A 17,186-nucleotide genomic window follows, 5' to 3' on the forward strand; every position below is an offset into this window, starting at 1 on the left:
CCAGATTCCCAGAAAAAGACCAGGCCTATCTACAGCACTCGGCCTTCAGAAGAAAGCTACACCCTTCTACAAGATCACTGCTTCAGCAGAAGCACATCTGTCACTCCAAGAAGACTGCAGCCACCATTTGATCAGACTGCTACCAGCACCCTGACCCACAGGGTGTCAGGTCCTGTTCTGACTCTGTCAGTGTTGTTTTGTATTACTACATTCCTATTTTAGTTTTTTTCCTAATAATCTTTATTAGTATTCCTACTCCTGTATCTTTACCTAAAGATAGTAGTAATGCAAAAAAACAATAGGAATGTAGTAATACAAAAAATTCCTACTCCCATATCTTTACCTAAGAACCTCTTCATTTCAAAATTACAAAAATTCAGAGGGAGGGGGTTTACATTCTCCATTTCAAGGGAAGCTCCTACCTTCCTAAACAAGCACCAGTCTTTTCAAACCAAGACATGGAGCCACAAAAGAAATTGTGCTTCGTGGTTTTCCATACCAGTGCTATTTTGAGCCATACCTAACCAAGGAAAGAAAGGAAGGGAAGATTTGAGGGGATGACAAACTGTGCCCAATGTAACTTTAGTTCTTTGATTTCAGGGAGTATTGGTAAATGATGCTGTTGTGCCTGTCAGAACCTAGGATAGTTATTGTACAGCTTCTACCTGCTACAATTTCATGATAAAATCCCAGAATTCCAGAATGACTGCATCCAAAGAGTAAATTACTGTTACACATCATGTCAACTTTATTTTTAATAATAATACTTTTTTTGGCCAACTGGGAACATAAAGATCTGGCCCTACAGAATGATCTCTGGAGGGAGCCCTGACACCTTTTCACCTGTAAACCCCAAGGAGATTTTCCCCATCAGTTTCTTTTTCTAGTTGCATTTTTAGCTGCTTTCTAAAGTTTATGCTGGACAGTTTATGCAGAAGGGCATAAAATAGCACTAATTACACTGGAATTTGATATGGTTGTCTTTGCAATGGTTTTGGAAGATTGAAAATGGAAAGCAGTAAGAATTTCTGGAGAGATTTGCTGAGACTTTCCTGATTCATAGTTGGAATTGTTGCCTCTCTTTTTTTCTTTTTCTAACCCTTAAATTTGTATTATATTTTGCTAGTCCAGAAGCTTCTGAAAATGACAAAATGTTACATTTCAATTCCATAAATCCAGCATAGCCTTGTGCCACTTGGCAGCATCACTGCAATGTACAGTCTGGATTGTTGTTGCAGTTGCTGTTGCCATAGGAAATGTTCTTTTTCAAAAAAATACAGAGAAAATAGATGCCTGGCAAGTCAGCTCCTGTCCTAGAGCTTCTGGAGCTCTTTCCCCCGCTTCCTGCCTTGCCACCTCCCACCTTTCTCCTCCCTTTGCCCCATCTGCCAGTTTCTGATTGAGACAAGAAGGGAGATGTGCTGTGACTGATTTAGAGCATGTGCTGATTTGCCAGCTGGCTGCTAGCTCAGAGCTGGGGGGTCAGCCAGACAGAAGAGATAAGGGCTGAGCTCTGCTCTCCTCTCCCCAGCCAGGGTTCACCTCTGCTCCTTTGCTGGGCTGTTTTCCCCCTCATCATGTGCACAATCTGAAATAAATACACTCAGCCTTGCTAAACCTTCCTTCCCCCCCTTCTGAACACAGAAAAACTGGGTGTTACTAAAATGCCACTATTAACTATGGTTGAATAGTTTATTGTGTTTGAATGTGTAATTTAATTATTCTATTAAAAAAATGAAGCAGTAGTGGAATTGCACATGCACTGATGGTCTCAGCTGGGACCTGCTCTGATTTTATTCATATTTTTACATTGTGCCTGAGATCTGTGGAACCACCAGAATGTTCATAAAACAGCAAGTGTGTCCTGATCAAGAAGCTGGATTAGGACACATTTATACTGTGTAAGAGATAGTTTAAACAGAAATTAATTACCCAAGCTCCCTGTCTTCATTCACTCTCAAAACTGCAAATATATTCATTTATAATAATTTGGTATCACCAAATTATTTGACTTGGAAAAGGCCTTAAAGATCATCTTGTTGCAATTCCCTGCAGTAAATAAAATACTTTTAAATGCAGGATGTTGTTTTGGAGTAGTCTTCCTCCTTTTTTAATTTTAGAATTAGATGCATTAGATTCCCTCTACTTCTGTTTGACATTGAACTGAGAAGAGATAAAAGAAGGGAGTTAGCAAATTCCTGTCAGATTGGATACAAGTGAAAACAAGTAGCTGGAAGCATCTCAGTGACATCCTTCAGTGGCTGAGAGATAAGTTTTCCTTCCCTGCCTCGGATGCTTCTGCTGGATCTGAGATAGATGTGAATTTTTGGCTGTTGGCCAAGGAGCTGCCTGCACCTCAAATTCCAGCATCCTTGGGGATGGAGAGGGACTTGGGACAAGGGGTGGAGGCACAGGACACAGGGAATGGCTTCCCAATGCCAGAAGGCAGGGATAGATGGGAAATTGGGAAGGAATTGTTGGGTGTGAGGGTGGTCAGGCCCTGGCACAGGGTGCCCAGAGAACCTGCGGCTGCTCCTTGATCCCTGGAAGCTTCTCTGTGCATGAGCAACAATTCCTTATATCTTAACCTAAATTTCCCCTCTCCCAGTTTGAACCCATTCTCCCTTGTCCTGTCACTCCAGTTCCTGATGAGCAATCCCTCTCCACCTTCCCTGTCACCCTTCCAACACTGGAAGGTGCTTTGAGGTCTCCACAAAACCTTTTCCAGGCTGAACAGCCTGAAATTCCCCAGCCTGTCTCTTTAGGGGAGGTTCTCCAGTCCTCTTATGAACCTCATGGCCTCCTCTGGACTTGCTCCATGTCCTTCCCATGCTGGGGACACCAGAACTGTGTGCAGCATTCCAGGTGGGGTTTGACAAGAGCAGAGGGGGAAGGTCACCTCCCTGTTCTTGGCACTTGTTCCCATCTGGTTTTGTTGTAGAAGATCCTTCCCTGCTGTGTGGGTGGGGCTGTTCCTGGTATTTCCCTTTTCCTCACCTCTGGGATGGACAGGAGCACTTGGGTGTGAGCACCCAGCACTCCCAGTGTGTCCTTGCAGCCAACCAGGCTGCTGGGGGTGCTCTATTTCTCCATCTATTCCATTCCCAAAGGATCGGGCTAAAAATCTTTTCATGGGTTTGTGGGCCCAGCACGCAGCTGCAGCATTAACAGGCTCATATGTTCACAGCACAATGTATGTGATGCAGGCTGCACCCTTAATGCTTTCCTTGGGGAAACATTTGTCCCACTTATTCTCTTTGTGGTCAAAAGTACATCACAAAAGCTGCAGCTCTGTGTAGCTGTTCTGTATCCCAAATTCTGCATGCTGGGTTTTGTGGGGCTTCTGTTCCCCCACATTTGGATTAAGCAAGACCCAAGACCTGGGTTTTTCTGTTTGTGTAGCCCTTCAGAAAATGAGATACTTAGCTCAGACTAAAGGTCTTAAGCTTGATGACACATAGCCCTGTGTAATCCATCATCTTAAAATTGTATCTGTGATAGAACTTCTCAGATTATGCCCTTAGAGCTGCTTTAACCCAAATACTCAATAATATGCCCTGTATTGAGGGCTGGGCTGATCAGCTGGGTTGTTGCAATGTAATCCTGCCTTGGAATTGGGCTGGGGAATGTGAGCAGTGTGACATATCTGAGTGCTAAACTCAGACTCTGAATCCAGGCTTGCTGCTCCCTTTGTTTTACCAGGAGAAGGTTTTTGTAGAATAGAAATTAACCTGCCCTGTAAGCAGAGCTCCACTAAAGGCAGTTTCCAGTGAAGTCCTGCAGCAAAGTGCTCCGTGAGCATTTCAGAGCACAGAAAGCCATGAAAATACTCCTGTATCTCTCCAGAGGGGCTCTCTGGAGTCTCCTGTGACTGGATCAAAGCCCCAGTGAAGGAGATGGCCTCAATAAAACCCACCCAGGAGTAACAGCCTGGAGTCCACACCAAGCTGGCTGCCAGGACTTTGGGAGAGCTTTTATTTCAGCTAAGCCAGATGGCAGAGGAAAAGGGGTCATGTTGTCACTGCTGACTTGGATGACCCTGTGACACGGGGTGACCTTGACTTAAATAATCATCCTTCTCTCCCAAGTGCCCATCACTCCTTTCTGTCAAACACACAGCAGGTCCAGGCACGAGCAAGAAGGGGTAATGGATTTGTGTAATAAATAATTGGTTTTGAGAGACAATGCTCAGAAATTACTGATTATAAACTCACCTTCTCAAGCCCTGTGAGCAGCAGGAGCTCTGAGGGTAATCCTGGGTGGCTCCCATGTTTTTCTCCTGCTCCAAAGAAATCTGTGTTGCTTGTCACAAGACTTTACTCGTTGCTGATGTCAAGAGTTTCCTAATGTCGTCTGGAAGGTCCAGGACAAGGGGAATATCAGTGGTTTGTGGTGTGTTTACTGCTTTTCTCCAGCCTCTGATGTGGGGAGGCTGCATAACCTGCAGTCATCCACTGGGTGCTGGTATTTTAAAGGTCACTCCAGTAATTTTGTGCTTGCTTAAAAACAAACAAACAAAAACCCCCAAACTTTTAAATTCTGCACATAGCAGAGTAGAAGAATTGCTGTTCTCTGCTCATTCTTTTGAGGAAGCAAATGTTTGCTCTGCTGTCCCAGCAACCAGAGAGAGCTGGGTTGGGCGAGCCCAGGGGCTGGACTCTGAAATTTCCTCTTGAATAACACTCATGAAGTTCTTGTTCAAGTGGTTTTGGAAATTTTTTTGTTGCTTGGGTACTTTGTTTTTAAGAGGTAGTGACACCCAGAGAGAGGGAGAGGTGTCACACAGAAAATAAACCCGTGAGAGAATGAGAAAGACATGCAGCATGAGGAAAATCAGTGGCTTTGAATTTTAAATCAACACTGAGCAGCATCTCAAATCATTCCCCTGAAAGGGTTTATAAAATGACTTGGGATCTGTAAGCAAGGAGAGATCTGAGGAGAGAAATGAACTTTTAACACAGCATTCAGTTGATTAATGATGGCACAATTAAGCGGAAATCACTACAACTAACAGTCCTTGTTTTTCTTTTGTCTTTTTTTTTTCCTTCCCCTGACCTTGTACCAAATCCTTTCCACTCCTGATGCATTGGGGAACAGCAGAACTCACCCAAAGGTAAGGGCTTTTACCAGTGTGTGAGAGTTGTCCTATCACTTGCTCACTCTTGGGTTATCCAAGTATTAAAAGCATTTTGCAGAGCTCTGTTGCTGATCAGCTGCTGAGTAAGAAACTCGAAGCATCTCCTTGTTGCAGAAATGCTCTGTACAGCCTGTGCCAAGAAATGAGTCAGAGGAACAAATGAGAACATCCACACTCAGCACTGCAGACTCTGAATGGAGGATATTTGTTCTTTGTGGGCTTTTTAAAAGCATTTTCTGGTATTTCTGTTAAAGCAAACTCGTTTTGTTTTTATGGTCCCGTGACTTTGTGCTTGTTCTGAAGACTCTGCCCTGGCAGATCAGGGTGCAGCTCCATGGCTGTGCTCATACAGCCAGTGGTGTTTTACTAAACATTCTGAAGGCTTGGGATGCTTTAATAATATGTTTAGCTGTAAAATGAATTCAAAGTAAAAAAAAAAATAAATAAAGAGCACCATAATTTTAATACACAAGCTGTTGTTTCCTCAGTTAGAGGATATAAAATAACTACTTTATCTCTTGATGCTGGTACATCATTGGGGGGGAAACAATGTATTTTTGAAGATAAATTATTTAAATTTCAAGGCTTTTGCTATGTTAAGCATTTTCATAAATGTTGGCAGTCAACAGGGTAACAATGCAGGGCATCCAAAGGGGAAAGAGCAGCTTCCATTAAGCTTAGAGGGGAAATCCAGAGCCAGAGAGCCCCACATTGCACTTCCCTTTTCCTACATCCTACAGAGTAAATTTTGTGAATGTAGGTCACACATTACCCTAATTAATATTTTCCCTTGTAGATACATACTCAGGGGAGCTGGTTTTGCAAACATCTGTCCCAAAATACACATTGTATTATTTCAGGTCATCTTTCAGGACGGAAGGTGCCTGTGGACCTTTCGATGGATTTATGGCAAAATTTAAAGTTTTCTGTTAAAAATATTACAGTGCTGCTCTTTTCATGATAAAACTGATTTGTTTTCTATTATTCTTTGCAAATATTAGACTTTGATGGTTGCTTTGGTTTGTCATGGAATGTAAATAAATACATACTCCTCTTGTATGGAAAGAGCTTCCTACCCTAAGGCTTGTTGGTAATTTATGCAGACAAGAGGCACGGGGAGATGGGAGGCAGAAAGAGCTAGAGGACATCTGTCAGTTTGCAAAAGAGAAACTCTGGTGAAAAATGCATTGCAGGGATGGTTTGGAGGGAGAAATGGAGAGGTCCTTGACATCCACTGGGTTGGCACATGGAGGGTGGGGAGTAGGGCTGGCACAGAAAGGAACAAATAGAAACAAGGAACAAATAAAAGCATAGGAGAAAATGAAGTGTTTGTTTAGGCTTCAAACTGCTAGAAAAGCAGGAATTCAGTGGGAATGTGTGTTGAGTTCAGAATGTCAGAATGTGGATAACATGTTGGATTTGGCAGCAGCTGTTCTGAGGTGTCCTGGTTGTTTCTCTGCAGGTGTTTGCATATGATCACTGCTTTTGGTCTATGGATGAATCTGTCAAAGATAAATATGCAGGTAATAATATTTACTGTGGCTTGCTTGTCTCCAAGTGGGAATGATCTGATTAAAATCCAGTCCTTGCTGCAGGGCACAGGCCAGATGGCACAAAGTGCTGTCCCTTCTATGACTGGCTGCTGTCAAAAAAGGGAAAATCTTCAATCATTCCAGTTCCTTTTCTCTAAAGATGACAATGGGCACTGCCACCCCTTTGCAGTGCAGAGAGTGGAGAAACCCAGCATGATGATGCTTTACTCCTGTTCAGCTTTATTTAAAATACTGCTCCAACTCCATCATTTTAAATGTATCAAACCCATTTATTTCTTTTGAGGAGCACAGTTATGTGTAATTTCATGTTTTTCAGTGCTCATGGGAGTTTGGCATCATAGTAAAACCTAATAAAGGAATATTAACAATAGCTTAATATCATTGAAGTTTATGTGAAATCAGATGCTTTAGTGAGAATGTATAATGTATTCATTTAAAGTTTTCTGTGTGTTATTATAATGCATTTTGGCTTATAGTTATGGTAAAATATGAACTGTATTTGGACTTATCACTCCTATAATTTATTCTTTTCATAGTTGTTATCCTTTAAAATTTGGGATGAGTTGAACTTAATATTTATTTCCTAAAAATCATAAGAAAAATCAAACACATGCACATCTTAATTTTAATTTATTTAAGAAGTAACTAATGAATAACAACCTATTAAGGCACTGAGAAAAATGTGACACAAATTACATAGGAATATTGCATGCTTTATTTCTCAAACTAAAGTTGGTGCCTATATAAATGATATTTTGGTCTGTTTTACAGTGGAAGTGTTACCCCAGCTGAGCCTGGCACAGCTCTTGGTGCTCTTGATGGAGAATTTAGCATGGATTTGGCTGTAAAGATAGGAACTTCAATGAGAGAAAGGAAGAGCTTAAAGGAACATTTTTTGAGAGGACTTTTCAGTCCATAAATCTGTGTCATGCCTTGTTCAGAATTGAGTTTTTCTGGTTGTAAAATTAATTCTGAAAATAGATTTTGTTCAAGTAGTTACTACCCAGATATTTTAAGCTTTCCTTCCTCTGCTTGGAAAATTATCTAAAGAGCTCAAAGTTCAATTACAAAAGAATGTTACACCTTACTTTTTGCCAGTGCAGAGTACCTTGTGAATATCCATATCTTCCACATACTTGTGATTCCCTCTCTGCAAAAATCTCCTCGTGGTATTATCCAATATCTTACACAGTAAAATTTTCCAGTGCTCTGCTGATTCCCTTGGATTAAAATCAACTGACTGTCATTAAAATGTACAGCTTGAGTATATTTTGAGGAGTTGTCATTCCCCAGCTGATTAAATTCTGCAGTTGGTTGTAGATTCTCTGCTGATTAAAACTTTCTGAGTTACCTTGATTGGATGTTGCTTTAAGCACATCCAGGTATATCCATGATAATCCCAGCCCCTAATTTTTACAGCAGCATCAATCTGGAGCACATCTTCTGCTCCTTTCCAGGGAGCAAACACTGGATGTGATTTAGGCAGCAACAGCTTCTACCTAATCCAAAAGAAAAATCCAAATGGAGGGACAAAAAGCTCTTGCTGTGTTACAGTGTTGGCTTGTGTGTTGTATTTTCTAGGTCAAGATGTTGTTTTCAAGTGCCTTGGAGAGAATATTCTTCAGAATGCCTTCGAAGGCTACAATGCTTGTATCTTTGCCTATGGGCAAACGGGTGAGTCCCAGAGTCAGGGGGAAGTGTTCCCTCCAAAGGTGTTGTGTTCTGGCTGGAGGTTCTTTCCACAGCTCTTGTGACATTGTTTGAGGAGAAATACCTTCTAAGGTAGATAAGAAATGTTTTCCTCTTTTGTAACATCAGATATGAGGTGGGCAGGACGAGAAGCAAGGTTTTGTTGCTGCTGGCTACCCTTATTTCTCACACTTCAGATGATAATCTTTGGCGTGACCATGATCGTCCTTGAATCAGAGCTTTGCTCAGATTTTCTGCCTCTGTGGTTAAAGTAATCTTGAATTGTCATTTTAATGTAATATTTAAAGAGTAATATGAAGAGTTTTCTCATTAGTGGCTTGTCATCTGCAGTAAGACTGTGTCTACCTAAAAGTTCTCCAGCACTCTGAACCAAATTTCTTGTTTTCCTTTTCCTTTTAATTAAAATAATCTTTAGCTCAGTGGTGTTTGGGTTCCTTTAAAGCAGAAAACTGAAAAAATACCTTTCACTGAAATAAAAAAAAAAATTAACCCTCTTTTATTTCCTATCAATATTGTGCACAGCAGGAACCTTTGTTGCATGTTCTCTAATCACAGCTTCCCTCTCACAGGGTCTGGAAAATCCTACACCATGATGGGTACTGCTGATCAGCCTGGATTGATCCCTAGACTTTGCAGCGGACTCTTTGAAAGAGCACAGAAGGAAGAAAATGAAGAGCAGAGTTTCAAAGTGGAAGTGTCCTACATGGAGATTTACAATGAGAAAGTCAGAGATCTCCTTGACCCCAAGGGGTGAGGAATTTGTGTGTGAATGGCACTGTAGAATTTGTCCTACACTCTTCCTTTACATAACCAGTTTGCCTTAATGGATCCCATCTAAAACATTTGCCTAGGATGGCTCTTGCTGCTTCCTGATCTCAGCATCTCCTCATTATAAATCAAAATAAAGTAGCAAGACTAAAAGCCTGCAGTAAATGTACCTTTTGTGAAGTGACAGCACTGTGTGTGTCAGCTTTTTATGTGTCATAAAGCTTCTTTTGTGTTTGCATTCTGCCCCTTGCTCTGTGCTTCAGTGGCTGTTTGTGAGACCATCCTGTTTGAGGTGTGTCAGTGAGAAATGGACTTTGTGTAAATGTTGTCTTAAGTCAGTCATGTGCTTATAAATCCCTTTTTTTTCCCCCAACCAGAAGCCGTCAGTCATTAAAGGTTAGAGAACACAGTGTTTATGGCCCTTACGTAGATGGCCTATCCAAACTAGCTGTTGCTAGCTACAAGGTAAGGATCAACTTTATGAAAGGCTTATCTTCACATCCTAAACACCAGCTGCTGTCCCTTAAGCTGGACAGAACTACTGAAATGCTCCTTATCAGTCATCCTAGAGCAAGAGAGCTGCAGATTGCTGTGGTGTGATCCCTGGGGAGAGCAGGGCTGAGAGCAGAAACTCCCTTCATCTTGTGCTGCTCAATAATTCTGGAAGTAATTCAGCTGCTGAATGGAACAGATTTCCTCTCAGCATTAAGATGAGTGCAGACTGCCATGAGAAAGTGTTCTGTGATTAATTACAGGCCCAGGATTAAGCAGAGACAGGCTCTCAGTGCCCCACTGTGTCACTTTTTGCCTGTCGTGCTCTGCTCAGGGATTTCCCTTCCCAGTAGCACAGAATTAGGAGCTGATGGTTGTTTACCAAGCAAATACTTGAGAGCATCACCTGAAACTGGCTTGCAGGACAGTAAATGTTTATATGTGCATTCACAAAATGCCCTGGTTTTTAAGGAGCTTTAACTTTACTGTGGTGAAAATGGATAAATATGGGATGGAATCTGCCAGCTTAACCAAAACATGAAAACAGTGCAATGCCAGTTTCTCCAGGTGTCCATCCAGCTCTCCCTGCTGGTTTCTGCTAAGACAGGACACATTTCATGCTTTGCCTTTCCATGTTGCCCAGCAGCTTTTTGTAATCCAGAATTTGGAGTCAGTGGTCTGTGGTGGTCCTTTGTTTGACTGTTTATTTGAGCTTTTTTAGCATCACTCTGCCAGAGATGCAGAAATAGAAGTTTAGCCCAAGACCCTGAGTTTTAACTATTTTACACAATTGCTGTGAAACCCCAGAGCAGGGGAGCTGCACCTTTCTCAGGCATCACAACAGATCAAAGCTCTTAAAATTTGGAGGAATATCATGTCCTGTTCAGTGTGGTTCTGTTTTATAAACCTCTGAGCCTTCTGTCAGTATTCCAGATCCTCAGACCATGACATCTTGAGGCTAAAATGTGACAGGGTTCAAACACAAATTGCTATTTCCTCACTTCCATCTCTGCTTTTGAGTGTTGCTGTGTGCAGCCAGGTGCATTATTTTTGTTGATAATTTAACATCTAGATTGAGGAGTGGGTGAAATTATGACACTGTGGAGTTTCTAGAGTCAAAAAACTTTGATTTTTTTTTTTTTCCATCACCTATTTCTGAATAAACAAATGGGAGGCCTAGCAAAAAAATACTGTATTTGACCAAGATGAGATGATTTTTTGGAGGTAATTGAAAAGGATGTCAATGCAGATATACTCATGGCTGTGAAAATTGTATTTAGGACATCGAGTCCTTGATGTCTGAGGGCAACAAATCTCGGACAGTGGCTGCCACCAACATGAACGAGGAGAGCAGTCGGTCCCACGCAGTCTTCAAGATCATCCTCACCCACACCCTCTATGATGTGCAATCAGGGGTAAGAAAATCCAGCTGCAAGGTCCAAATGTCAGGCTGGGATGAGTCTCTTGCTTTAATGCATTTCACAGGAAAAGAAACACTTCTTTGGAAGCAGCAGTTTGGAGGACAGGCTAAACATAAAATAGGTGAAAAATAGAAATACACCTGAGTGTACTTTTGGTGATCCAAATGGATCTCCAAATGTACACTCATGGTTATTTAATGCAAATTGATATGAATTACCAGCTTTCTAAATTAATGCAAATTTGTATAAATTATCAACTTTCTAAATTGAAAAAAATAGTAGTTTTAAATATCTTGCATTGTAGTCCATGAATGCTTTTATGTGTAAATACTCAATATTGAAAAAGCATTTAAAGCTGCAAATATTTTAATTTATACATAAATATGCCTTGGAGGAGTGCATGAAATTATGTCAATATTATTTAGTCCCTCACAGAAAATGGTGATAAACTCGAATTGAAAGAAGTATCTTTAAGCTTCAGTGATAAATTCTGTGCTTGGACAATTCTTAAAGATTTTCAAAGCCTTGGAGAAGTTTTGAGTGTCAACAGAGCAAATCTGAGCCTAAATATTGGATATATTGGAAAGCATAATGAGAATTTGGGCTTTTTTTTCTCCTCCTAATTTCTCAGTTTCCACCAATCTTCTTATCCACACAATTTTCCTCATTCTTTATTTGGGTTTTTTTCCCCCTTTGCACTTCAAATCAGCCTCCTACTGTGCTGATTTTTTTTTTTTTTTGATTTTTCCATATTTTGTCATTCCAGTTTTGCTGTGGCTCTTGTGCATGCTTTTTTCATACCTGGTTTTTGTGTGGTCCTGCTCAGCCTGGATGCAGAGTGGCTGTGACTGTCCATGTTCTCTGCACCTTCCAGTGACCCCTGAGTGAACTTCTGCAACAGATTTCCCTTGTTCTCCCATCTGCTGCTCCTTTCAGTCCTGGAAATGGCATGTTCCATGATCACATCATGTTTTGATAGGTTTAGGGTGTCATTTTTGGGATCTTATTGATTTTAATTATCCCTTTCATTTATGGGGATGCAGCACTTTGCATTGGGATCCTGGGGTGCTGAAGGTGCAGATGCTGCAGAAGAACATGATGTGAGCAAGCTGTTCTCAAAGACAGTTGGCTCTTTAATTTCAGATTGATTTAGGGGTTCATGGAGTGTTTCAGAATGTCATTTTGGGTCAAATGAGGTAAAAGGATTTGTAACAAAATGTGCGTTGCAGGTTTGCATACTCACACAGCTGGGATCGTGTTCCAGGAGGCTGACAAGGATAAAGGAGCCTTTGCAATTGTGATAATTGATGTAAATTACAACATGATTCTCATCAGGTTCATTCCTGATTGCTGAAAAACAGAAGAAACTCTGATATAAAATCCAAGGATTTTAGGAGATTGTCTCTGCTTGTGACTCCCTTGGCATAACTCTGAATTTTTCATGGTTCAGCACTTCATTAGTGTGCCCTGTGTACATCTCTGGAGATTTCTGAGATATTTGAAGATGTCAGAGTACCTGGCTTCACACCATCCATGACTTCCCTGTTGTTTCTGAAGCAGCAGGTAGTGACTTAGCACAGGACACTCTTCAAATCCAGCCATTCTCAAAGGGTTTGGAACAGGAGTTTACACCAAAAATGAAGTTTGATTGCTGTTGTAAAATACATCAAACAATGTGACTTGATTGAAGTGACCTCACTGGGGCTGTTCTGTGGTTCCTTCCCCAGACATCAGGTGAGAAGGTGGGCAAGCTCAGCCTGGTGGACTTGGCAGGTAGTGAAAGGGCAACTAAAACTGGTGCTGCAGGAGACAGGCTGAAAGAAGGAAGCAACATTAACAAGTAAGGCTTTGAGATTATTTATTTTCCTTTTTTCATCCCCATTTCCTGCTAAATACAGCCTACTTGTAAAACAGTATGAAGCTCCTGTAGTCAATTTTTCTCCTTTCCTTCTCTCTATTTCTCCCTCTGGCATGCAGTACTCTTAGATATGGGAATAAGATCTCCATCTTTTAAAACAATATTTGTGTTCCTGCAGCTGCCATGAATTTCATTGTGAAGACCTGATTATTAAGACTGAAAACATACTGAAAAAAATAAGAGTGGTGCTTTTGTGAAGAATGATTAAAATTAAATTAGGAGTTTTTTTCCTCAGAGCATGTTTTCAGAGAGAAAGTCACTGTCTAAATATGCATTTGACTTATGAATATTTACCCTTGTTAATAACTGTTTGTGTTCTCTGGGCAGATCCCTCACAACTCTGGGGCTGGTTATTTCTGCCCTGGCAGATCAGGCTGCTGGCAAGAACAAGAACAAATTTGTTCCGTATCGTGATTCTGTGCTCACTTGGTTACTTAAAGTAAGTAAGGGTTTTTTTTTTTTTTTAATCTTCTTTTTTAAAGTTAAATAAAAGAGAGGAAAGAGGGAGAAGAGTCTCACTGAATGAAATCAAAATTCTGTGCTTTGCCTCGCTTTCTGGGTTTGATGTTAACCATAATTGTCTTTGGAAAATGAGCTGGATGTAAGCCATTAGAATCTCTGCAGACTAAATATGTGTCTTCTGCTGACCTGCAATGGCCTAAGGATTAAGGAACTTCAAAAATAAAATTAAAAGCAGTGTATATTTTATGGGTCAGTGTAAGTACAGCTTCACACACAACCTTGGGGCTAATTTAATTTGGGTTATTTCTGCATACAGCTGATTTTACATTCTGGTATGCTTAGCTCTGAAGATGTTGATTAAGACAATTACCTTTTCCTAATTGTCTAATTTAATTGTTAGGGTATTTTACTTTTGTCAGCAGAGTGTAATTGCAGAGCATTATCCCAGTTACAGTCTGAGGAACAGGTCAGGAGACTTCAGAGATGCTGTTCATGTGAAATGAGCAATTAAATCATTTTCTGAACTGCACAGGACTCTTATTTGGTCTTTTTTTGGGGGAAAAAAGAGTGTTTCATGATGGCACTTGGCTGAACATATGTACAGTCTAAATGAAGACACCCAAATTGTTAAATATGAGATCTATATAAGTCAATTTATTTTTTTTCCCTTGTGCTCTGTTTAGTTGTTATCCAGGAGCAGTTGAGATACTTACTGGTAGAAAGAAATAATCTGAGAAGAAACTGATTTGTGGCATCACCAGCCATTCTTTGTCCTCTCACTTTTTTGCAGGTGCTCTAGCTAGACGTTGTTGCCTTAGCTTCCCCACCCTTTCTTAGCAATCTTTTTAGGGTTGTTTAAATTTGAGAGCCCTGGGATTTAACTGTGTGGAAAGAAAAAGACAAAGTGACTTGCAGGTTGTACAGAAGTGTGGAGACTAAAAAGAACCAACACATTTTTCCTTGCAGAGATTTGAAAACAAAGTTGAATTCAATGCTTAAGTAAAACAAAATCCCTGCTCCTGTAACCTCTTGACACACAAACCTTCATTTTTCTCAGTGCTGCCTTTTAATGAATGACTTGTGAAATTATTTATCCCTAACAGATCCGGCCATCAAATTGCCACATAAAATCTTAGTGGCATGTCACAAACAGTGTTTGAGTAAAACAAATTCTCACAGCACAGTGTTCTTGCACTGAGGCCTTTGCAGTGTTTAAATACATTTTTGCCTCCCTATATTTACTCTGAGTTTTTACTCTCATTTAGAAGAAAAAAATGGTGTCTTTTGGCTCTCTGCAATTTGGCAACAAAGCCACTGCCCAACTTCACTTCGCCCCGCTGCGCTCTGGGTTCCTGATGTGGCTGCAGCAGGGTGGAAACCTCCCTGAAGAATTTCCAGCCTTGTAGGAATTAGTTCTGCTGCTCCATTTCCAAACAAATCCAGGGAGCAGACTGCAGTTCCTGTTCAGCACCTGTCTGAGGCATTGTGGCCACGGTGCTGCCGGCCGGACGCGGCGCAGGAACGGGAGCTCACTTTTGTTCTGCCTCCTTTCAGGCAAACCCTCTTTGTGTCCAGCATCAGCCACAAAAGTGCCAACAAAAGGCTTGGGGGGTTTCAGGGTTTTTTAACAAACAAGCTCTCATTGAAGCTTTGTTTTGAAAGGGGGAACATTTAAATCTCTTTTTTTTTTTTAAATTAGAGATCAAAGGAGGATTTATTCGTTTAAAGGGGCCTGTTTGGAGAAGCCATGAGATGGTGGGCTGTTGGATTTCAGACAAGCCCAACAAGAGAAGAGATGAGAATCTTGACTCCATGTTTCAGAAGGCTGATTTATTATTTTAGGATGTGTATTATATTAAAAAAAATGATATATTAAAACTATACTAAAATAATAGAAGAAAAGATTTCATCAGAAAGCTAGCAAGGAATAGAAAGGAGTGATAATGAAATCCTGTGACTGACCAGACAGTCCGAGACAAGTGGACTGTGATTGGCCATTAATTAAAACCAACCACATGAGACCAATCAAAGATGCACTTGTTGCATTCCACAGCAGCAGATAATTATTGTTTACATTTCATTTCTGAGGCCTCTCAGCTTGTCAGGAGAAAAGATCCTAACAAAAGGATTTTTCATAAAACATGTCCGTGACAGTGGGCTGAGCTTTCTCCCTGGCTTTCAACTCTTAATTATGATCCCAAAGCAGACTAAATGTGTTCTAACTGCAGGAGTATCTGTCGTGCAGTGTCTCTCCACAAATCTGAGAAATCAGTTCAGGAGACCTCAAGACCTGACCCTTTTTGCTTAATATTATTGAGGATTTCAGACTAAAATGCCATTTTGAAAAGTATCATTGCTTGAGAGGTGGCATCAGGTTATGTGCAGGGAGCACAATAGCTGTGTCAGTCCTGTAACTTCTAGTTTGAATCAAATTGTATTGGCACAAACATCTTGTTTTCCCATGTTAATCAGAAGCCTGATGGCTGCTATTAGAAATACAATTTCTGAGCTCTACATTTTGAGTTGTTTTCACAATAATCTTGCTGCTAGAGGAGAAAAAGCTAGTTAATTCTTAAAAATAACTTCTTTATTTCCATTCTGTCTCCCTAACACATGCAAGCCCAGTCTTGCCAGGCTGGTTTACAGACTCTTTTCATTAATGAGTGGCTGATTTGCTGTTTTTTCACCTTTCTTGCTTGTCATTAAAGAAACCAATGAAATCAGCACATGGGGTTTATACATAAAACTTTATCAGACAGTCTGGCATTGGGCTTGAATTGCTGCAAGAGGGACTTTGCCCAGTTTTTAATGGGTGTATTGTGGGTTCTGGTGTATCACTGTTGCAGCGTTCTCAGCTGCCTCTACAGCAGAGCTGCAGTTCAGATAATTAATTCATCCTGTTTTGGAGCTAATTAGTGCAGTGAAGGACATTCCCAAAGTGCAAACAGTTAAGGTTGGATTTGGAAGGGGAGTACCTGGCCAGCTCCCTGCCAAACTCCAGCTTTTTATGTGGAACAGGGATTGCAGTTTCAGGATGTCATTCCTAATTTTTGGCTAGGAAATCTCATGGAATGATTCATTAGTGCTCCTGTTAGTCCTAAAGTTTTCAGTTAAAAAAACATTTCTGTGGTACAGAGGGGACCCTCCCAAGCTGTGGATTAATTTGGAGTAAACACTGGCTGATCCTTGGATGAGTAAAGTCACGGTGAGATCAGTCAGCAAGCTGTTCTTTGCTGCTGATTTCTGTATAAATACACTTACCTGCCTGTGCTGACTGTATTGAACACTATAAATACACAGAGATTTATGTTTCATATGAGTTCCATGCCCTTTTGCATGAGCAGAGACAGCCAAGTGCTGCCAACAGCCTGACTCCTGTCAAACTGGTTTAGGCATCACACAGCCAAAAGGGGAGTCTTGGGGAAATACTTAAAGGGGCATTTTAATGATTGCTGGGGAAAGCTCCACGTGTGCTTTGGAACTGAAATGGTTTGACAAGCAGCTAATGCAGTCAGATTGTTCTAATGGCAATGCCTGACCTACATTTTATGGGTTATTGAAGATGAAAATTAAGAGCGTGGTTTGTCTCAGAAAGAGATATTGGGTATAAAACAAAAAAACAAAAACTCATCCCAAAATTCCAGACAAACCAGAGAAACCAAACTGTCACACAGAAAAAAAAAAAAATTGCTGCACAATTTAAACCAGAATATTTCATCTTCATG

At 40.7% G+C, this 17,186-nt stretch overlaps 1 protein-coding gene across 2 annotated transcripts in view; it reads left to right on the forward strand.

Moving 5' to 3' along the window:
- KIF13B (kinesin family member 13B) overlaps nucleotides 1-17,186 on the forward strand; it is a 122,185-nt gene that overhangs the window by 43,020 nt on the left and 61,979 nt on the right. Inside the window, exons 3-10 of one of the 2 annotated variants that reach the window (XM_030235386.2) lie at nucleotides 5,098-5,113; nucleotides 6,600-6,660; nucleotides 8,272-8,364; nucleotides 8,970-9,150; nucleotides 9,546-9,633; nucleotides 10,941-11,075; nucleotides 12,809-12,921; nucleotides 13,327-13,438. In XM_030235386.2, the coding sequence (XP_030091246.2) occupies nucleotides 5,098-5,113; nucleotides 6,600-6,660; nucleotides 8,272-8,364; nucleotides 8,970-9,150; nucleotides 9,546-9,633; nucleotides 10,941-11,075; nucleotides 12,809-12,921; nucleotides 13,327-13,438 (799 nt within the window). The remainder of the gene's footprint in view (nucleotides 1-5,097; nucleotides 5,114-6,599; nucleotides 6,661-8,271; nucleotides 8,365-8,969; nucleotides 9,151-9,545; nucleotides 9,634-10,940; nucleotides 11,076-12,808; nucleotides 12,922-13,326; nucleotides 13,439-17,186) is intronic. The other variant, XM_050972498.1, reaches the window with a different exon arrangement.

This window comes from Serinus canaria, chromosome 3 (genome assembly GCF_022539315.1).
Source record: "Serinus canaria isolate serCan28SL12 chromosome 3, serCan2020, whole genome shotgun sequence".
NCBI classification, from domain to species: domain Eukaryota; kingdom Metazoa; phylum Chordata; class Aves; order Passeriformes; family Fringillidae; genus Serinus; species Serinus canaria.